General features: G+C 42.0%; 1 protein-coding gene across 3 annotated transcripts in view; it reads left to right on the forward strand.

Moving 5' to 3' along the window:
- The window catches only part of CHCHD3 (coiled-coil-helix-coiled-coil-helix domain containing 3), a 259841-nt gene that overhangs the window by 192234 nt on the left and 44090 nt on the right, over positions 1 to 23517 (forward strand). For all 3 annotated transcript variants that reach the window (XM_084787378.1, XM_084787380.1, XM_084787379.1), the window contains one exon: positions 14209 to 14279. In XM_084787378.1, coding sequence (XP_084643504.1) covers positions 14209 to 14279 — 71 coding nt within the window. The remainder of the gene's footprint in view (positions 1 to 14208; positions 14280 to 23517) is intronic.

Consider the following 23517-nt stretch of genomic DNA (forward strand, 5'->3'; position numbering starts at 1 on the left):
GCACCAGGCTTTTTGCTGAGGGCACACCGGAGAGTTCCTGTTTGCGGGAGGTAAGAGGAGACCAGCTAGGCTAGCTTGGTGTTCAGGCTGAGATGTGCTGGCGGCATTGACTTGACAGCTTTTTTATGAAGCCATCCGGTGTGTGTGCTTAAATGTGCACACAGCGTCGCCTCGTTGAACACTTCCCAAGGAAGACCTGTGACCTCAAGAGTGACTGCTGGATCACAGTGCCCTGGAGAGAGTGAGACGTGCCTGTGATGGCAGCACACAGTAATTTAAGTCACTCTCCAGGTCTTGCAACACATATGGGTAAATTCTCCTGATAACCCTTCTGATAACTGTGAAATTGCTTTGCCTCACCCTTGTAGAGGAACAGTGAGACACATAAGCACAGCAAGAGCAAGAAGGTCTCAGGTGTGTGATTCCCAAGTCTGAAAGGTGACTGGAACGAGTGATACAGTTTCTCACAAGGAGAGCAGCAGGCAGAACATACGGAATCCTTTTACTGGCATCGTGGGAAATGGGGCCTATTTCTTAGCACTGTCTAAGACTTTTTTAAAAATTATCTTTTATTTATTTGTGTACATCATGTGAAGGTACACACATCATGGCAGAGATTGTAGGAGAGCTTTCAGGAGGAGTTGGTTCTCTGCTTTCCCAGTGTGGGCCCTAGGCAGTGAGCTCATGCTGCCAGGGCTGGTGGCTGCGGTCTTTATCCAGAGCCCTCTCCTACTGGCCCGCCCTCTCCTATCCAGACAACTTTCTTGCATGGTAAGAATCCCAGAATAAGGTTTTCTGACAATAAATACAGTATGATTTTTCTTATAAAAATTATATGGGCTCATACTAAGTCCTTGTTAGAGGTAGCTACTAAGTTAGAAGGAAAACTTAATCCTCAAAGTTTTTGCTTTCAGAATCTCAGTCTACGCGCGTGTGTGTGTGTGTGTGTGTACATGTGTATGTTTCACACACTATTCAGGTACTATTCAAAGTGGCTTCTCCTTTCCTCTTTGTCCTCATTTCACAAGACAACTAGATCTCTCTTACTGTTAAAGAGGTCAGAGCAAACTTTTATAAGAGGATAGAACTCCTTGAATTGCTGCACTGGAAATTAAACAAAATAAAATTTAAACCTGGAACTAACCATGGAAGTCGCCTACCAGAGACATAGAGGGCTTCGGAGGCTCATTAAACAAACCACTTCCAAGCAGCAGAGGCCTCCCTTCAGTGGCCCTGTAGCCCAGAAGTGCTTCACTAATTATACATGTGCTATGTCTCTCTACCACACATCGCCGTAACCTCTGAAAGCATCACCGTAGTACTCCAGATTCCTGGCATCGTGACTAGCACATACTTCCAATGCTTACATACCTAGTAAGAGAGAACATAGGTGACCGTTTTTATTGCTGAGATGAAACACCATGACCAAAAGCAAGCTGGGGGAGGAAAGGTTTATCCACCTTACACTTTCCCAGCACTGTTCATAGTGGAAGGAAGTCTGGACAGGAACACAAGCAGGGCAGGAGCCTGGAGACAAGAGCTGATGCGGAGGCCATGGAGGGTGCTGGTTCCTGGCTTGCTTCCCCTAGCTTGCTCAGCCTGCTTTCTTACAGCACCCAGAATCACCACCCCAGGGGTGGCCCACCCACAACGGGCAGCCCCTCCCCCATCAGTAGTTAAGAAAACGTCTTACACTGGATCTTATGGTCGCTTCTTCCCCATTGAGGTTCTCTCCTCTCTTATAGCTCCAGCCTGTGCCAGCCGACATGCGACCAGCCGGCACGGTGACAGTTGAATCTTTTTTATCACAGTTGCCTATTTGCCCAGATGTAGAAACTTAGCTGAGGTTATCCTTGGGTGGCGCCAAGGCTGTCAGCGAGTCTAGGGTTTCCGTTTTAATTAGAAAACATAATCAAGGAAAACAGTTTCTAAAGCTCCTGGAATAAAGTTAGAAATACTAGGAAAAGCCGGAATATTTCAGTTTCTTCTGTGAATAACAGTAAAGATGGACTCAGAGGGTAATTACAAAAGCAGCTTATTAATTTTGCCAAGGTACCCCCAGAGACAGTGAGGCTCTCATGAAATGTGGCTTTTTAAAGCTGGTAAGATTGAATGCTAGATTTAAACATAGCTATAATTTTCTTTTTTAATTCTCCCTGCTCTTTGCTGGGAAGGGAGAGAGGCAGAAGGAAATGGAATGGGGTGGTGAGCACAGGCAGAGTTGCTGCCAGGAGAAAGGGACTTTATGTGTATCACTGCATGTTTCATTGAAGCTGTCCCTGGGGTGTAGGAAAAGCAAACATCGTGTGGCTTAACGGAAACTGGCCTTGATTAGTTTCACTTCATATTTCATAAAAGTAGAATGGTTTCAATCAGGAAAAAAAGTGTGTTTTTCATTTATTTAATAAAAGTCTAGATTTGAGGCATCCACAGGCTGACATTGTAGTCTTGGTTCCTGGGAACTCTGCACCTGTGTGTCCACTCCTGCTCGCTAACACACGTTCCTCACCAAGCAGGTCCCTAGTCCAAGATGGCTGTTTAGGCACTAACCCTTGAGTGTACGTTGGAAACTGAAGAACGAGGTTTGGGAGAGAAGAATAGGTCTGAACAGGCTTTCTGCCAGCTCAGGCCAGCTCAGGCCAGCTCCCTTTCACAGAGGCTCGGAGGCAAGTCCAGCCTGACTCCTATCTGGTGCAGGCAGGCTTTGAAGATTATGATTTCCAGATTGAAATTAAGATTATTGAAGGAGGAAGGAGCAGACCTTGGGATAAAATACCATAGATTATTCTCCATAAGGGGAAATCTTCATTTGTCTTTACTAAAATATATAATAATACCTTAAAATCAATAGAAAGTGCTAATTAGTTATTAGTTACTGATCACTATTGGTATGGATTTGAGCTGAATAGGACTGGAAAAAACCCACAAAACTAAGATATACTTCAGATACTCGCAAATACCTATTCACAGAAATTTACCAGTACTCAGAATAAATGCCTAGGCTTTTGAGCTTCATGCATATACATGACAAAAGGCAGTTGAGTCCTTCTCACTTTCCAGATTGGCACACAGCTACGGTAACCTAGTGGAGACTCGGGCTCCTTGGATTGTCTAGGGATCCAAGCATTGCTGGAGGGACAGTGCTATATTTGAGATTCTCTAGCCACCACAAGAGGAACCAGGCTCTCTGCCAACAGCTGGACTGCACAGGGCCTCTGATAGGATCACACCCCATGTGAATATGAAAGTGAGACTCTGCTTACACAGCCCACCCATTCCAGGGCACCTTTTTGAAACAGAATACTGAATCTGATACACTGTAAATTTAAACCCATGTTGGCCATTGGTTCGCTGTTGAAGTATCTATATCCTATGTCCTGTGGATAGCTGTGTCCTGTGTAGTGGTACAAGGGGAGGCTGAGAATAAAAGGAAATTATCAGGAGATTATGGAGTAAAAGCTGAGGTTTTCAAAGGTCCATAAAGAGTTTCGTTAAGATTCTAGGCCCATTTCCTTGTGAAGAATTTCAAATTCCTTCCACTATTCTTCTGCCAGCCTACAGAGTATAAGGTGCACTGCAAGAGGCTTAGGCCAGCATTAATGCTAATGGTTCTCTCAGGGGAAATGGTAAAACTCCTAGATAAACTGGACCAGTCATGATGTTAAAACATGTAGGGCTCTCCAGTTCCTATGGCAAACGTGTAGTTGTTCTGCAGAATCAGCACCCTGGTTCTGTGTAGTGCTATGAAAAGATAAATCATGGAACCCGCTGTGCATGCCTGCTACCACCAAATGTGCTGCAGTTTGATTGGGACTGAGCCCTGCCAGCTGTGGCGTTTGCACACTTGGTCTCCAGCTGGTGACACTCTTCTGGTAGCTTGTGGACTCTCTTGGACCTGACTCATAGCTGGTAGATAGTGGAGACAAAATGGTTGTAACCATCCCTGTTCCTGCCTGACGTCTGCTTCCTGATCACCGTGAGCTGAAACGTGCCATGCTGCAAGCCGTGGCCACCGCAGGTGGAGCCCCCGTTGCCACGCCTGCCCTGCCTTGAGACTCTGAGCTAAAACATGCTCCTTTTCTCCTAAGTTGCTTCATCAGGTACTGTCCCAGTTTTGAAAAAAGTAACAAATGCAGAGTTAGCGGCCAGGACTTCGTGCCTGGAATCGTGCCTGGGCTGTAGTTAAAGCAGCTTTAAATTGGGTTCTTAAGTGCTGATTTCGCCTTGAGGATTCGTACCTACCAGCATCTGACTGATGAGGTCTTACAGTGTGGTTCCTTGGGGAAGCTGTGAGCCCAGCTTCTCAACAGCAGGCGTGCTTTAACTGTCCCTCTTGTTTGGGCACCTAGACCTTTGTTTGAATTGGCTAGCCGTACCAGTGATGCTTGTATCTGAGGAATTGTAGGCCAAAAAAGACTTGTGGCTAGGGGTAGTTGAAGATTAGTTAAGGAGAGCCACACCTTCAGCCCAGTCAGTGCACTCCTTTCATCCGCTGCTTTGAGCTGACAGTCCAGGAGCAGGCAGTGAGGAGCAGAGCTGTTCTTTGAAAAGCAGTCTTAGGCCACTGGAATCAGTTATATCTTGGTCATGTGTTATGTAGTGTTGTAAATGAAGCATCAAGAACTAGTCAGCCAGTTCTTGCTCTGGCCTTTGGGGTGTGTTCACTTCTTTTGTGTCATGAGTAGGGTTGCAGTGCATACAAGAGTAGCAGCAGCCTTGAGAAGGCACTGCTGCGATGCTGCGTGTGCCCATGTTCCCTTCTGATCTCATCTAAATACTGAAAGCATCTTTTCAAGACTAACAGGAGCATGTGTCTCTGCGTATGTTAATGTTCACTTTTAAAGTGGAGTGGATCACACGCAGACACTGGCACATCAGCCAGCCCAGAGAAACTTGGGTGCATCTCTCTGTTGGTTCCCTTTTTCTCCCTGGGTTTCAGGGAGGTAAACACTTCCCTGCTCCTGCCACCACCACCCAGGAGAGATTGGAAAGGAACGTTGAAATGGCCACATGTAAAGTCAGCCTGCCACTTTGTACAGTCACCTGAGCTCTCTGGCAGCTTTGATAAATTGGCTAAGCAAAACCCGTTACAGGTTCCTCTTCTCTTTACTGTAGAAGCAAAAGAACAAAAAAATCCTCAATTCCTCCGCTTCTTTCCAGCTAGGGTTGTGCATGGATACAATGGATACCAAAACTGTGCAGGTGGGGATTTCTGAAAAAGTCCTCTGCTTCCCCCGCCCCTCCTTTCTCTCCTCCTGACAACATGGGCAGATAGCCATTGTCCTTCTCTGAAACCTAAATGCTGAAGGAGGTCGGCAAGGCTAGACTAGAGGGAGAGAGCTAGCTAGCTGATTGTATACGTGGACAAAGGCAGCAGCCCTGGGTTTCCAGTATCCAGACTTCCTAGTACATGGCAAATCAAACGTCTTTCTTGCTTATGCTGTTGTTTGACTTGTCAACTCTTGATTCTGCTGTTCTTGGAATTAAACAAAGTCTTAACCTCTTTGAGGTACTACTGTAGCAGACTTGGTTGATGCCGTCTTTGGTATCACACCATTTCGTTTACATTAGGTCTGTCTCTGTCTTACTGTGTTTTAAATAAGAGTAAAAATGAAGTACAGTTCAGATTTAAAGATGTTAATGTGACATTGTTTCAGAATTATGTGTCATGTGTTCTGTTCAGTGCTTAATGTAATAAGGACTAGGAAAATGTACTTGTTACGTTTGTATCCCTGTGGATACCTAACAGATCAACTTCTGGTAAGAGAGGTTTATCTCGGCTCACAATTTCATGGGCTTTCAATTTCAGTCCCGTATAGTAAGGAATGGCTTTTATTCTGTCACAGCAGGGTTTCAAGGCTCTGGTTTGAGCTAGCTTGCTGGCCAGATAGAACTTGTGGAGACATAGGGTCTAACTATTCCCACTGGAATTCCAGCGCCAAGGGATCAGAGAAGAGGAAAGCGTGGTGGCCGTTTATATAACTTAGCAGAGTGCTCTGCAGGAACAGTTAGGAAACAGCTCAGAGGCGAGGGCAGTGGTTCTTCAGCCATGAGATCCAGAACTCAGATCAGGTCCCAGCTCCCATGTGGGGCATCACAAACACTGCAGTTCCAAGGGATTTGATGACTTGGGTACCTTCATGCACACGCACACACACACACACATGCACACACACAATTTTTTAAAAAGTTAGGTGCTGCATAGATGATTTGGCAGTTAGGAACCTTTATTATTTGTTCAACTTATTTTTAATTTGTATATACTCTTTACATCCTGATCATAGCCCCTTCCCAGATAGACATACATGGTATGTACACACTTATAAATAGATATTAGCCATATATTACAGGAGAACCATAGTGCAGATCAGGGACTCAAAGAAAATTAACAAGGAGTGCCCAAGGGAGGCCCTTCTTGAATCGCACTCAGGTGGGAAAACACCTCTAGTATTCCTGCAGAAGACTTGAGTTGCTTTCTTAGCACGCATGTCAGGCACCTTACACATGCCTCTCACTCCAGCTCCAGGGTATTCAACACTCTCTGGTCTCCGCCCTGCGCACGCGTGCACACGCATGCACGCGTGCACACATACATACACAAAGTTAAAAATACTTTTAAATGTTATTTTAGAAGTTATTTGATCTTATATTTAAGATTCGAGGTAGGGGTTGGAGAGGTGGCTCAGTAGTTAAGAGCACTCGATGCTGTTCCACAAACTGTTCTAACTTCCGTCCCAGGGTTCCAACTTCTGTTTCTAGGCTCCATGGGAACCAGGCATGAATGTGGTACACAGACACACACGTAGGCAAAAGACTCAAACACATAAAATAAGAATATTTAAAATTCAGTGTAATGCCTTGCTTTTTATTAGACTTGATAACGAATAATATTCTTAGGCATCAGCTTTGGAATCATTTTTCAGCATTGCCAACTTCTCTTTCCTTAACATTCAGATGTTTGTTCCAAGCTCAAAAGAAAATACTGCTTTAAGAAGAGAGAAGTTATCCGGGCGCAGTGGCACACACCTATAATCTAAGAACTGAGGGAAGCAAAGGCAGGTAGATCTCTGTGAATTAGAGCTAGTCTGGTCTACAAAGCAAGTCCAGGATAGCTAGGGCTACACAGAGATACCCTGTCTCAAAAAAACAAAAAAGAAAAGCAAGCAAGCAAGCAAGAAAGGTTACACTTTCAAAGTACTGGTGAGCTTTCTTTAAACTAGCACTTCTCTTGGACCATTCCATGAGTTTCTACTTCAAAATAAAAGGGTCCGTGCGCCAACTGTGGAGTCACGATGAGCAGCATTTCTTAAGAGATTTCTAAATCAGTAAAAATTAACACAAGGAGGAGTTCTCACATTAAAGTACTTGCCTGTGTAATGAGTTAATTGCATTTTGTTGGTGGTAAGCTAAAATACTGTTAAGGAGGAGTGTGTGTGTGTGTGTGTGTGTGTGTGTGTGTGTGTGTACATGAACATGAACATGCATATGTTTTGAGGTGAGGTCTCTCCCCTTATAGCCCAGGCATGCTTTGAACTCAAGGTCCTTCTGGCTTCAGCCTCTTTAGGGCTGTCATTACAGGCATGAGGGACCACAGTAAGGTTCTGTTCTTCCTGGGGTAGTTAGTAACATAGCTAGCTATCCACATTGCCAGCGCTGGCCAGGCCTTGTCACCGTACTGCCCATTCACCTTGTGGTATGGCAGGAGTGTAAGCTGCCTCGACCCGGTGGTGCCTGCCTCACTGGAAATACTTTTTGTCCTTTACAATATTCTGATTGGGGGCTGACTTTGTCTTGGTTACCTTACAGAGTGTTTCTCATGGCGTCTCTCTTACGGTTTCTCCAAAACATCTTACCGGGCAATTGTTATCCTGCCCCTGTTTTATAGGTTAAGTAATTGGTGTCTGACCTTAAGGTCCTTCCTAACCACCTGCTGCCCTGCTAAATATTCTTCTGTGGGAAACATTCATGCTTAAAATGAAGCATATTTTAAAAAGTATGTACAGTTGAGCCTTTTTCCCACTCAGTTTGCTGCTTGTCTTTCTGGTAATTGGTCCCCAGTGCCTTGGTTGGGAAAATATTTTAATATAGAAAATAAAAATGCCTAGTGTTTCCAATGATGTCTTGTCCTCTGGGACATGTGACAGAAGCATATCCCAAATATAAAGACTTATATTGTTGTTTTAAAGATAGTTCACCTTGGTGGAACATGTTTTGCTTGATAAATACAGACAGGGCTATATCTGGGTTTTGATGATGCTAAAACATATCAAAGATAATATCCTTCTACTCTGAATTTATGGCGTCTACTTTCTCAAAAAAAATCTTGGTTGGAAACATTTTAGGCTGGTATCAATAAAAATTTTATCTAGAAAGAAATTAATAAGTCAAACGTGCAATACTTGATTTGCATCATATTTACCTGCCCCAAATCCAAGCCACAAGAAAGCAAATCATGTTAAGAATTTTCTTGTGCCTGATAGGGCAGCACACTACATGGAGTGAATTTGTGAAACTTCAGGCCATCGTGGTTGGCTTCTTTCTCACAGAGCAGCAGTGTCCATTGAAAACTGCCTTGCACTGCTATGAGCAGCTTTATTTCTGGTTCTTTCTGTAAAAACTATTTAATCTTTGCTTTTATTTATTAACATATAAGAAGTAATGATCTTTACTGTGAGCTTTTATGTATGCATGTAACATGCTTTGATCACGCATTTGCACGTGATCCTTGCAAGAGGCCATTGTAATCTTCTCTGCATCGTCTAGTGCTACCAGAAGGATGCTCTTGACTCTCGTTTTTTAATCTTCCTGGATCCTCCCCTACCAAATGAACGCATGGGGTATCAACAAATTTTGAGAGAATATGCACATAACTCCTTTAGGAACAAGGAATATAGACATTATTTGTTTGAATCAAATTTCGACATTGTGAAATGAGTGGGTAAAAATAGTCCTTGTAGGTCTTTTCTGCCGCATATTTTCAGGTTCACCAACGGACTTTGACATTATAGGACAATAACATTAAAATATGTATAACCTGTAATCAGTAAGATGGTATCAAGTATAATGTAGTACTTTCTCAAGACACAAACACTCAGAGCAGATGCCCTCAGACGTACTGTACTTTTATTTCCTGTTGATATGGGGTAAGAGCAGTGTGTTGCTGCTAGCCAGTGGGGAGCTAGGATTCTTGGTGTAGTCTGGGAGTCAACCACCCGTCTGCTGCATTATCACTAAAAGAGCTGACTTGGAATGCCTTTGTACAGATGACTGCTGTATTTAAAGATGCTAAGTGGTGCTTGCCTTCATTCTTCAAGAACACTGTGTATTGTTCTGTGCATGCCCCCAGCAGTGGTCAGCTCTGTGCAGCTTAGCAGATAGCCTCTGGCAGCAGGAGGGAGCTCTCCCCACACAGTGCAGTCTGCGCTTACTGGTTACTGGTAGCTGAAGAATAAGGGAGCCTTGGATTTCCTGACATAGGGCTATCCCACTCTAGTTCTCAACTATCCTCCTTTCCCTCTTCTTTCTACCTCTCATTTTCTATTCCATAATCACTCTGTGGGAAACCTGTTCTTCTTTCCTGAGAACAGCTCCTCTCTCTCTCTCTCTCTCTCTCTCTCTCTCTCTCTCTCTCTCTCTCTGTCTCTCTCTCACCTGCTACATGTTCTCTACTATTGAATTAAAAGGAGTAGAGGAAATACAGCTTGTCATACCACTGGGATGTAGATAATGTCATTTAAAACGACATGCATCAGCAGAGTACACTAGTCATGATTGCAGAAAGCAGTGGACAAGGGGCTGGAGAGATGGCTCAGCAGTTAAGAGCACTGGTAGCTCTTCCAAAGGAACCGGGTTCAATTCCCAGCACCCACAAGGCAGCTCACAACTGTCTGTAAATTTAGTTCTAGGGAATCTGACACCCTCACACAGACATACATGCAGGGGGAAAACACAAACAAACAAAACACACCAAAGCACATAAAATAAGTAAAACATTTTAAAAAAGAAAGCAATAGACAAAAGTCTCTAGTCGTCTTATGCAAATGATGACTTGCATAAGGACATAGAATAACTCTGCTATGGAAAAACCCTGCAGACACTCCTTACTTCCTTGTTGATTCAAGGGCCAACACCAGTAGAGAGGTCTTCGGACTCTTAGCACACAGAAAAGGGCAGGATGTGGGACTCTGCCTCATCATGAGTTCAGCTCAGTCAGGAGGAAACATCAGACCAGCCTTACCATGAGGTGAATACCAACCATCTAAGCACTGCCCTTCAGTAATGCCAAGTTTACAGTAGACAGGCAAAACCAAAAGAGCTGTCACAGATTAGAGAAAACTCAGTTGTGACAATGCAATGCTTCATGGGGTCCAAGGTTAGCTCCAAGAACAGAAAAGGAACACACCTGGGGAAGTGCTAGGACACTCTAGAGGTTAGAGACTTAGCGAGACAGCTCAAGTGGTACAGTGCTGTCACAGTTTGGACTCCCAGCACCCATAAACCCAGTGGTCTATAATCCGAGTTCTGAGGAGACAATGAGAGACCTTGCCTCAAAAAGTATGATGGATTGTTGGAGAAAACCCTCACCACCAATCTCTGGGCCTCTATCTACACAGACACAAAGACACGCAAAGCCCAGGGTTTAGTTAAAAGCTGTTACTGCAACCACTAGTTACAAGTGTTAGGGGGGAAAAACCAAGTAGTGTGGGATTGTAAAGTTTTACTTGTGTTCTGAGTGAAGCTGAGTGAAATGTGAGAACCTGCTGTTTTCTGCCCCTTATCTGACTCTAATTTTACAGCTAAATAAATAAGTAGGGAGGTAGGTGGGTGGATGCATGGATGGATGGATGGATGCATGGATGCATGGATGGATGGATAGGTAGGTAGGTAGATAGATAGATACATAGATACATAGATAAAGTGGGAAAACACATTTCCTTACTAAGTGTCTATAGTAGCTTAATTTGTAAGAATATATTAAAATTCCACTCAGTCTGTACCCCTTCCTCAAACATACTTTTATGTTCTAGCAAATTACACCATTTATTGTTAATTAGTCCCTTTGTGGGTAGAAAAAAAGTAATGCGGTTTTTGTGTATGTGTGAAATACAAACAAGTCTAGCCGGGCGTGGTGGCGCACGCCTTTAATCCCAGCACTCGGGAGGCAGAGGTAGGCGGATCACTGTGAGTTCGAGGCCAGCCTGGTCTACAAAGTGAGTCCAGGATGGCCAAGGCTACACAGAGAGACCCTGTCTCGAAAAACCAAAAAAAAAAAAAAAAAAAAAAAAAAACAAGTCTAGCTACATACTCACATCTCACTTTAAGGAGCAGAACAGAGCCATGAGCTTCATACCTTTGTGTTCCTTTTTTGTGGCATCCTGCCTTTCTGCCCCTTCTTGACACCAGCACAAAACTGCTTCCAATTGATGATAATCGGCAGTTTATTTTGCATTTTTCCAAACTGCATGAATTACATCTACCATGTAGCTTCCACTTTTCTCCTTACATGTGTGAATATTTAAGTCCCCAAACCCCCACTCCCATTACCACCCCCCCCCCCACGGTATACATTTCCACCAGAATACCCAGCATTCGTCATTTCTCCCATTGCAGTTATATTGAGGATTTGGGGTTTGGGTTTGGAATCAATGGTAGGTATTCCATGTGTCTTTTCTGAGGCCAGAGTAGATCTGTGAGCTTTAGTAACAGCATCCGCGCTGGCTCTGTTGCCTTCTATTGTAATTGGTTTTCTTTGATATTAGATTGAAATTTTCTCAGGGGTACAATTTTCCTGAGTGAACATTATTGGAATAATAAGGATCTAGTGTTAATTGAATAAGTAACTATTTTAATTAATTAAACACTGCCTATATATCTTGAGTATACTTAAGTATTTATCTGGTGCTGCTTCTTAGAACTTGTTATCATTAGAAAGATCTGTGCAGTATAGGCAGCTAGTCACTGAGGTGGAGTATGGAGCCAAACTGAAAGCTACCGCTTTAAGAGAGAGTTCTCTAGTAAGCTTGGTGGCAACCTTGGGCACAGCGGCTGTGGTTATCACCATAGATGGTGTAACCAGAATTGTTCTCCCTACCTTTGTCATCACAGAACGGAAGGAAGTTCACTGCTTTGTACTGTAGCAAAATTCTCACTTTTGTGCTTTATTCTTATTAGAACACATTACTATTTTTGACCATTCAGCATTTGTGCCTGAAGTAGAGTTATGTGTTACTCTATTATTTTATTCAGATAGTTCTCTTACACCACAAAACATTCACCAGGTTTCACAGCTTTCTTCCTTATCTTACTTGATTTCTTAAACAGCTTGGCTTTGCTATAAGCAGTGCTAACTATCATCCATATTTGATAGGTTACAAATACTGGAGAGGAAGTTGGGGGAGTTTGAAAGACTGACTAAGGGTCACAGGCTAGACCCAAAATCAGAACTTTCAGCTCAGTCCTGTCTAGACATTAAAGTTTCAACATTTACCATAAAGAAACATATTAATCAAGATGCTGTTGTGTCACCAGTATCAGTGACCTGATACTGATTTGACAGCTAGGAACAGTGTTCTGATGCTGGTAGTGATAGGCTGTTTGAGCTGCTTTTGTTGCTCCCTCTTGGTTAAAAATCTTCCAGGAAAAGCTTAAGATGAACAGTGCAGAAGAACACAAGGAAACCTTGTAGTAAGTGGAGCCTATGGAGAGGTGTGGCCAACCTAAAGCTGCAGCATCTGAGAAGACAAATGGCTTTTTGATAGCTTTAGACCTACTGATAAATTAACACCTCTCCACATACAGAGTGTGGCTGATCACTCAGATTGCACTTTTTAAGCTGCAGAGGCAGTGCACTTAGGATACTGTCTTCATGTCAGAAATGCACTTTTGTGCTTGAAAATGATAAAAAATTACAATCGATCCTTACAACTGTTCTGTTCATCTTTATTGATCAGGTGCAAGAAAGATAAATCGTAGCCCAAATAAGATTATAGTAAATGTTAGCATCGTAGGGGACTGGAGGTTGCTATAGAGCCATTCATCATCTCAAATGGTGACCTGTCCGTGGCTCCAGCCACCCCAGGCTGCTGTCTAATCACATACCTATTGATTTTATCTGCATCTTGGAAACCTGGATGTGACTGTCATTGGGCAACCCGGATTGTTAAATGCAAAGGGGTCACGGGTGTGAGGAGGCTTTCATTTTCATTTTCTTACCAACCAACAATGATTTATTTAAAAATAAACTACCCTCGCTGTGGGTGTGAAACCCGAGTGATTAGGGAGTGGAGGCACACAATAGAGCCCTGTATTATGTTGCATCCTTCTGCACTGCCCAGTGCTGTTCAGGATATTTCATTGAGTCTGAGAGCTCATGGGTCATTTAGGCCAGCTCCGCTGGTAAGAATGCTTTCAGAGCAGCTAACAGCTAGTCCTGCTGTCCTGGGAAAGGCTTTGTCTTGCCGCTGCAGCTTGCCTTGTATTGTTCGTGAGCTCACATCATAGTGCAGTCTTTCTTATGCTAAGACTACTAAGTGTGCTTTTTTGTTCACACTGATTGTTACAAATGTTGAGGTTCTTTTACTCGTGTGAAAGTGAGCAAGTTAGCTATCTTTTTGTTCTATCAATTATTCCTTTTTTTTTTTTCCTCACTATCTCTCCAAGCAGAGTCTAGAACTTGCCATGTAGAGCAGGCTTGCCCCGAGCTAACCTCCCTCTGCCTCTGCCTCCTGAGTGCTGAGATTAAAGGCATGGGCCATCATGCTTGGCTAAGATTCATATAGAAAACAAAATATGCAGAGTAAAAACTGCTTCTGCATCGCTGTGTGTGTGTGTGTGTGTGTGTGTGTGTGTGTGTGTGTGTGAATTTTGTTCTTTGAGCTTAATAATCTTCTGATTTTATAGCCCTAGATAGCCAAGTAAGGTAGTTCTAAGACATCCTTCAAAAATATGTTAGGAATCTTCTCAGGAGGATTACATAGTGATGAATTAATAGTATGAACATCTGTCATGTAATTATACTTATGTGTCAGTATCAGTACTGTCACTTAAATCAGTGACCTTCCAGCTATTTAAGTACTATGCCATTTAAGCCAGAAATCTCCCTGCTTCTGGTGTTCCTGAAACAAGGTTGCTTCTGTTTTGCAAAATGTTAAGTCTTCAGAACATTTTGTCTTTTTTGCATACTGAAAATGTTGTCAATTTTGTCCACAGAGCTCAGAGTTCTACAAAGTCACCACCGAGGAATATCAGAAAGCTGCTGAAGAGGTGGAAGCCAAGTTCAAGTAAGTCCTGCACCCTGTGCTGGCCTGTCCTCTGAGGCCAGAGCTCAGTTGCGTTGCTGTTTGTATCAGACTCCACTTGTGATGCTTGGGCTGGGGAATACTGGGAAGTGTTTCTGTGTAGTCAAGATGCAGCCATGTTACCTGCTTTTCTGGAACATTGGATGAAAGACTGTTGGTGCCCAATCCATTTTATGAACTAAGTGGAAAGTGAAAGAAATGGGTGAGAGAATTTTCATTTGGAGTAAGAGATGGCATAGAATGCCCTTAATTATGAAGGTTGTAGCAAATTGCTACCTTTACTAATTGAAACATGGAAAACATTCACGTTTATGTAGTAAAATGATGGGCAGGTCCAAGTTAGGATAGCCTCCTTTCTTCCACTTAAACTATTTTTATTTCCTCATAAGTACCTTGATCACATTTAAATCATAGACTTTACCTTACCCTTGATTATGAAGGTGATGTTAGATTGCTACATCTATTAATCCTTGTGATATCTAAATGAATATTCTGTAATTGATGGATCAAAGTGCCCACGACCCATTCTCTTACCACCAGTTCTCACATTAGATAAGAAGGTATTTTACCGAGACTGCAAAGGATTCTATTATATAACCCCTGTTAGTAGCACGTGTACAAATTAGTGAAGAAAAAAAGGTGTTGTGACAGATTTAGTTAAAAGATTACATTGCGCTCTGACCTTATTCCTTGCACATGTTTATAAGCATATAATAAAATGATTAAACCTTAAGGTAGAATTATTAGTTTCTGCTTCAGTGCAATTTGTGTGGTAATGGATATTTGTGTTGCTTTAATGTTGATTAAAATAAGATTTTTTTTTTAAAAAAAAGGTGGTTTGAGGTGTATTTAAATAGATGAAAACTTTCTATCTTCCTTAGCAAAAAAAAAAAAAAAGGGGGGGGAGGATGGGGTGGGGGGAGAAAAGATCTCCAAGAGTGAGGCACAGTTCAACCAGTCAATCAATATCTCATTTATTTTTTTGAAGAAAGAGTCTTGTGTGGCCCCAGCTGATCTCAGACTTGGTATGATAGCATGGCTTAAATTCCTACTTCTTTTGTCTCCCACCACATAAGTGCTGTGGTCATAGATATGTGCCATAGGTCTTATTCTTAGAAATCAGGAGACTTTAGATAAAGGGCTAGGGGCGTAACTTGGGTAGAGCACTCGCCTACTATGAACAAGGCCCTGGGTTTTATCCCTGGTACCATATTAAACCAGGTCAACCTAGGGTACATAAGATATTGTTTCCAAAACAAAGAATTTAGAGAAAAAATTGGGTGTTAAGCTAATATTGGAAAGTACTACTGTATTTACACTTTTTTTTTATTGTAGTTGCTTATCTTTGCTCCTGGTAGAGTAACATTTCAAAAACCTTTTCTTTTCATACTTTGAGAACCTTTGACTTGGCATCCTGGATATTTCTTTATTATAAATTAATCACTATAAAAATAACTAAAATTAAGAAACTAATGCAGACTAGAGTAATCTGCGGAGTCTTCATAAAGAGCATGGCATTTGTCTGCGACTTGAGAAAGGTATTGAATAGGTGGAAGAGGAGGATGTCCAGAAGGAAAATGTTCCTGTTTTGTTAGTGGATGACAACTTTAGTGAAGATCAATGGCTTTACTCAGAGGTTAGCACAAGATAGAGCTACAGAGGTCACAGGTCACCAACTGCCAGGCTAGGTTGGGTCTTCATTTAGTAAGAAGTCAATGGGAGGGGTTTGTGCCCAAGAGCACCTCACTTCAGTGCTTTGTAGGAGTGGACAGCTAATGGTGGGTTTGACATGCAAGAAACAAGAATCCAAAGTACCAGGTGGGAGTTCTCAGCAGGCAAATGAAAACTGGTACAAGATGCTTATAAAGATCAGATGTGAATTAATAACGGGCTAATGGATTAAGCTCCAGGCCTTAATGAATGATGTCTCAACCCAATATTCAGGATAGATTCTTCTGAGGCCTCTCTTCATGGCCCGCAGATGACCACTTTCTCCATGTGCCTTGACTTTGTATATGTTTCTAATCTTTTAAAAATAAGAACAAGAGTCATTCTAGACTAGAGCCCATCCCCTTATTTATTATTTTTTTATTTATTTAATTATTTATTTAGTGTGTGTGTGTGTGTGTGTGTGTGTGTGTGTGTAAACAGGATCAAGCTTTGTAGAATCTTCCTGCCTCTACCTCCCAAGTGCATGCTAGGATTAAAGATGTGCCACCACAACCACCCCTTCGTTACCCCTGTAAAGAGTCTAAATGCAGCCACATTTTGATGTAGTAAACATTAGGGTTTTAGCAAATAAGTTAGAAGGTAAGTATGACACAGTTGAATCCTTCATCCTTTGGATAGAAGAGGAAAAAGAACCAAGATAGTAAGTTTAGCATGTTAGAAAACTGATGTGTTTATTCTCCTAGAAGGAAATGTCTGGTTTGGAATGAGGAAAATCATTCTTGAAGTGTTCCACTGAGCCATCCTGCCATGCATACTGGAAAATAAGGATGAGAGAACCCACAGAACACATGAGTGTTTTGATGACTTCTGTAAGAAACTGTGGACCTGGAAGATAAACTGAGTCATGAGCAGAACCCAGCTGTATCATTCTCTTACCTTCTGGCGTAATATTATTTATAATTCTGTAGGGATATGGCCTAACTGGTGAGTAAGGCTTTGCCTTTGCCACAGACAGATTCAGATTTGGATTAGGCTCCTTGAGAGATAACCTCTAAACCCTCGGAACCTGTCTTGTGGTAGAAATTGTTATTTATGGCGGGTTTCTCAGCTCATATAGTATTGGGGTGATAGGATACCAAAGACTGAATCATGAGACCTCAGTAAAACTGCAGTAAAGCATGGGTATGTTCCCCAGTAGGCTGTACTATGGGTAGAGAGTCACATGTCATCAGATAATCACGTGTCATCAGCCAAGCAACTGGCCTGGCGAGCAGTATCAGCTCTGCCTTAAGATCCCTCCAGACTACCTATATATTTCCTCCTTTGGCTAATTTTTGTTACCATTTCCCAGCAGTGAAGAACCGTAACTGACCTTGGCTTACAGTGAGTTCTCTGAGAGTTTTTAGTCAATTCTCTATCCTTAGGGCAGTTTGGGAGCCTTCCAATACTTTGTGTTTTGTCAGCAGTAAGACTAGTCTATGGGATGTCCCCTCAGACTCTACCAACAAATGTGCAAGCTTCATTCACACTTTGTGAAGAGGTTTTAGGAGTCATAATTTAGAGAGAAGCTCTTACTATGTCTATGTCGTCATTTTCTAACTATTGCTTGCTAGAGTGAGCATCCCAGAGTGCCCTATTTCGATTTCACTGTGACTAGGAGAGGGGCTTTCTATCTTCAGAGAGTAAGAGTGACTCAGAAGACTGACCATCTCAAAATACTATGACCCTCCATCTGTTTCAAAGCAGTGTACTATATTTTATTAAGTAACAGTCATCTTGCCTGGCCCAGTGATTCTGGCTGCTTCCTGTCTGCACACCTGTGCAGCAGCTGTGAGGTTCTCTTTGAAGCTTCTGACCATCTTGAACCTGAACTCAGAGGTCTCACTTAACCAATGAACACAGAAGAGCCTTAATTCTCTTTGCCGGAAGAGTGATTGAGATGCACTTTGATTGACTTCTGGAGAGGGATACTTTTTAAATTGCCATTTTAAGGACAATTTTATATGCCTAAAATGGCGCTCATATGAAGTCCCCCCCCCCCAAAAAAAAAGGAAAGTGAAAATCATTTAAGGTAGGACATGCCTAATACCTTGGTGTCAGCTCCTTCTGCCAAAACATTCTAGGCTAGTTAAAATAGTAGCTCACGCTTTAGTCTGTCAGGCTAGAGTGTGAACCGTAAACCATTTGGGCATGTTAGAACTAGTGGGCTTCTGTTTTCCTACCTTATCCACACAGCATTCATTCCTTAGACTCTGGGCATGACCCACCCGTTATGTTCTATGTTGTGAGGAGGGCAGGTGATCTTACTTGAGTGAAACCTATATTGCATCACAGAAGAAAAGGAAAGATCAGCTTTTCAAATGAAGATCCTTTCCAAAGTCCAGATCTTTGTTGTAATGAGAGCTACCTCCCCAATACACTTTAAACATTGTTGTCACTATTCTGGTGAGAATTACAGAACTTAAGGGCAATTCATAGTATTTAATTTTTTTCTTTGGGTACTTTTCTCCTTAATAGCTTTAAGTTTTTAGCTATGAAACATAAGCAGGGTCAGCAGGATGGCTCAACAAATAGTGCTGCCAAGCTCAACATAAGCTCAATTCCTGAAGTCTCATGCTGGAAGAAGAGAGCTCACTCTTGCACATTTGTTGTAGTGGGCAGGCGCTTATTGACTGCAGGATAAAGCATCCTGCTTCTGAATACGACTGAAAATTGTGTTCTTTATTGAGCCTTTTCTACTTTACAGTTAAATTAAAATATTACACTTACCGATTTACATCAGATTAGGAGTGTAGCTCAGAGGCTAGAGTACTTGCCTAGTGTGTCTGAGGCCATGGGTTCAATCCTCAGTACTTCAAAGAACAAAAAAGATTGTATGTGTAATGCTTAGGTAAAGTAAATGTTCAATAAATGTTAGATTTTTATTATTACGTTCAAGTTATAAGACTATGTGCCAAAGGAGTACACAAAATCTAGGTGGCATTAGGGCACCCAGACAGAACAGTAGGAGAAATAAGGGCCAAAGGGAGTCCATAGTGTAACCAGCATTCTGAGCACACAAAGCACTCACGACAGTATTGCTGTCTGTGATGTGTCTCAGTGAAGCAATGAGTGCTGCAGGACCCGGTTTCTTTTCTTGTCAGCATCAGAACTGCCTCTCCCTGGTAGGTCAGCGCATATATCAGCACATAGAAAAACAGTACCCCATGTTTGTTTACTCAGACTCTTTTTAAAGCAAAGATCAAGCAAATGTAAAGCAGATACCAAAGAAATATAAACTACTCCACTGTAACGATGTGCAAAGCCATAGAGAGCACTTTAGAATAGGCTGATACTTCCTTCCCAGGCTGTCCTTAAAATAGTAAAGTAACCAATTCCTACCTTCCATTGGGGAGCGGGGGCTGGAAAGTGAAGGTTTCATTGGACACTGAGCTTCCTGACTTGGCTTCGGATTCTTTGAATGGCGAAACACTGTAAAAGAATGTGATTGTATGAAATTGCACATGAATACAGGTAATAATAGCCAGTTGTGTGCCAGATTGCAGGAGAAGCCTCACTTATTGTTGAAAGAAGTCATCGACCTGACTGAGAAACCTAGGCTCCTGGGAAGAAGCTTGGGCTAGCCTCATAAAGTATTAAAGATTAGCTAGCTGGATGAATAAAGCTGTGGTGCTTTTAGAGTATCTGAAAAGCTATGCAAAGCTTGTGCAGATAAAATGGGCTTTGTGGGTATCACTGCCCACTGAAAGAATTTCTTGCATGTAAAACTCTTTTTTTTTCCCATGTAAAACTCTTTAACTTTAAAATGTCCTTGGGCTTTGGGGATCCATCTGATAGTACTGCTTAGTTTGTTCCGGGGCGGGCGAGACCTTTTGGGGCATGTATCATTAGCAAGTGCTTCTCCTGTCTGCTGTCATAAGAGTGTGGATCGCAGACAGTCGTAAGCAACAGTGCTTTAAAGAGCCTGCTTAATTGGCTGTAAAATAATTAAATAAGGTTTTGACTAGCAAATTTATAATTCTGTTAGACGCCTAAGCCAGTGTGTCCAAATGCCAATGTGACTTCAATTTGGAAATATTAGATTAATAGGACTAATTGTACTGCGGGTACAGAGTTTGCTCTGATTAATAGTCTTAAATCTCTTCTAGAAATTTAGTCAGGTAAATTTATGTTACTTACTTTTCCACCTAAACTTTTAAGTAAGAGTGACTTCAGAACTTTGAGCTGCTCAGCGGCACCTTGCTGCTCTGAGATCGCGCTCTGGCAGCTTTGCAGGGCTGCAGCTGCCTTACTGAATCACTCATCTTATCAAAAGGACTCGAGTTATATGCCGTTGCTGTGTATTGCTGTCTGCTGCCGACAGGTTCCCTGCACACCGTCCTTCATGCTTGCTGATGTCTACTTAAAACCTACTTTAGTGCTGTGTGAATGGACCTAACCTGCCAAATGTGCATGAGGAATCTTTTATCTATCATTCTCATTGATCATTTCGAAATGATCAAATGTTTTATCTCAGTCAGACACTAATTCACATTGATCAAATTCAAAATGACCCAGTTGACTGAGTTTCTGCTGGACACAAATTGTATTAAAACAGCATTATTTGGGCATGCTGCCTGTTCTAATGCAGGGCTGATGTTACGAGAGTTACCTCATAGCTAGAGTTATTGTGTTATAGAGATGTCTCCTTCACAATGAAAAATTGACACAAGAAGAAAGAGTGCATATTCCAGGAAAAATGGGGCTTCGGGCAAGAATTTGGGCTTTTACTCACTAATTAAATCCTGCAGTTGTATTGCCCCTCCCCCCCCCCCCCACTTTTTTTTAATTTGCAGGACTGTGAGCAGGAAATAGAGCAGCTGCAGTGGTGACATTTAATTCCCTATGGCCCTTGGAGCCAAATAACATCTTGATTATTCAGTAAAAGAGAAATTGAAGAGGCAAAATTCTAGATAAAGTAAATATACCTGTGCCCTCTGCACATACCCTTCTGGGGACGATTGCCAGTTTAGAAGGTCAGGGTTATCTGAGGGCTTTGTTTTTTTAAACACCATCTCACCTGTGTTGCCCTCTATAGTATTTCTTGTGCCCTGAGGAATGTGAGGAGAATTTCAATTCTTTTAAAAGAAAAATGTTTGTGCTTAAGAGTACACTTTGGGAGCTGGAGAGACGGCCCTGCATTAAGTATGCAGTGCTCCGGCAGAGTGTGACTCCTAACACCCATATCAGGTGGCTCTCAACCATCTGTAACTCCAGTTCCAGGAAAGCCCGTGCGATCTGTGGCTTGCAAGAGCACCTGAATACATGTAGTGCACATATAACTCATGTGAGCAAACACATAAGAAAATAGTCTTTTCTAGAAAGAATATGTTTTCCCATACTGTTCAGTGCAAAGGCACATTGGGCTGAATGTGGGCTTGGCTGTTTAACATACTCAGTCCCGGCAGTGACTTACTGTGTCTTTGAGGTCTTCCAGTTCCCAACAGTGAAATGAAATCTCTCATTGTTACCCTTTTAGGGCCTGATGCTCATAGGCTTACAATGAAGAAAAGAAAGTTGTTGTTGTTGTTCTTTCATTATGGGTAAAGATGATCTTAATTTGTTTATTTACTTCCTCACTGGTTGCCTTAAAATGTGTGATCAGTGATGTCATCAGGACTCTGAAGAGGAGATCCAGCTGTCGAGCTGTACTATAGGCTGCTCACTTCCCTCTGAGTATCAAACTAATTCCAAGGAGAAAGAGACAACTTTGAAACAAACCACTGTTTGACAGTATTTTTTTATGATGGACATTTAGAATTGGTTATGTTTGGTTGTGCAGGGCAGGGGTCCCTTCAGTATTTAGTGCTCCTTGGACTCAGGATTGGAGCTCTGCTAATCAGCTGTGTCTAGATAGAAGTTTAAAGGTTATTGTTTTGTTTTCAGTTCCTTGAGTTGGATCTCCATTGCTTAGTCCACACACTGTTTTTTAACATAATAGAAATAAATAATAAGATAGGTCCAACTCTTGGGATTTACTTCCACCTGTGTGGCTTCCCCCACAGCTTTCCACTTAACTCATGCCTGTAGACAGAAGCACAGGTGGGGCTGTAGCCTTGGGAAGCAGTGTTACTCGTTCTCATAAAAAGACCACACAAGCTGCAGCTATCTTCTGGACACCTGCATGGTAGGTCCACTGAGGAAATGCTGCTCTCCCTTCAGTGTAGGCAGGAGACACAAGTGTGACAAACATCAATGATGGTACAGCCAAGGTAGCCGTGTCCGGGAGCTCCTGTCACTTGACAGTTGGGTTTGCTGGTGTCCTTTGGGGGGCTTCTCCCCATGTACTGCATGGAATGAGCCAAGCCATTCAGGCTTCTGTGCTTAGGTCAGTGGCCCTAAGTTTGTGAACTCATGACTCTTGCCTTTGTAAAGTAACAGATTGTTCTGCTTTCCCTTCAGGAATATTAGCATTGAACTTTTTCCTTAATCAATACAATCCATTAAGAATTTAGTGTTCCTTACGTGTTATATGAAATATTAATTGTTCCCTGTTAGTCAGAGAAATGGAGACTCTACCCACTGATCGCTTACTTCTTTCCACATATCATAATATTTTAAGTGAGAATGTGGTCAGTTTGAGGGACTTTGTTTATTGATCCTTGCTTATTTGGGTAATTTTAACTATATAACTCTTAGTTTTCAAAAGAGATTTCTAAGTTTTTCCTCTTGATACTGGCTACAGTTCACTTACTTTGCAAAGGCACCAAGTAAAAATAATTTCTTTAATTTTTCTTTTGATGCTTTCAAAGATAAGGAAACATAATTTCACTTTCTGAGTGCCACTCCAAGAGCACTGAAGCTTGCAGAAGGGCCAGTTACAGTTAATTATTGTCTGACTGACACGCCACATTAGAACAGGTCCAGGAACACTTCTGGAAGACAGATTTTAAATTCTGCCACTACTTTAAGTTTGTGAAGCTAGCCATCTTAAAAAGGTTTTGTGATTGAAAAATGTATCAAAGTAGCCAGGTGCGGTGGTACACACCTTTAATCCCAGCATTCAGGGAGGCAGAGGCAGGTGGATCTCTGTGAGTTCGAGGCCAGCCTGGTCTACAAAGTGAGTCCAGGACAGCCAAGGCAACAAAGAGAAATCCTGTCTCGGAAAAACAAAAACAAAACAAAAGTATCAAAGAAATTGTCTGCCCCTAAAATTGGGAGGTCTTGAGATATCTAGGATGCTGTACAGGTTGGCTGTATTATGAGGTTTGTTTGTGTCTTTTTTTGTTTTTGTTTTGTTTTTTACATGTACATATGTACAATAGATTACCTATAGCAGGAAGAACCATGAAACAATCAGGAATTATGTAAATGTTACATTATTAATGTTTTGGCTATTTGTATATGACAGCCTTGAAGAAAACATCTTTCCTATCTTGGTGCGTCTAAAATTCGGAGTGTAAATCAATCTCCATCACCTCTTGCCATTATCAACTTAAAACATCTATCTAGACCTAAAAATATTTGATAAATGCTTATCAGTTCTTCCCTGCTTTTAAACAAGTAAATT

The sequence above is a fragment of the Acomys minous genome, assembly GCF_964271855.1.
Source record: "Acomys minous genome assembly, chromosome: 6".
NCBI lineage: Eukaryota > Metazoa > Chordata > Mammalia > Rodentia > Muridae > Acomys > Acomys minous.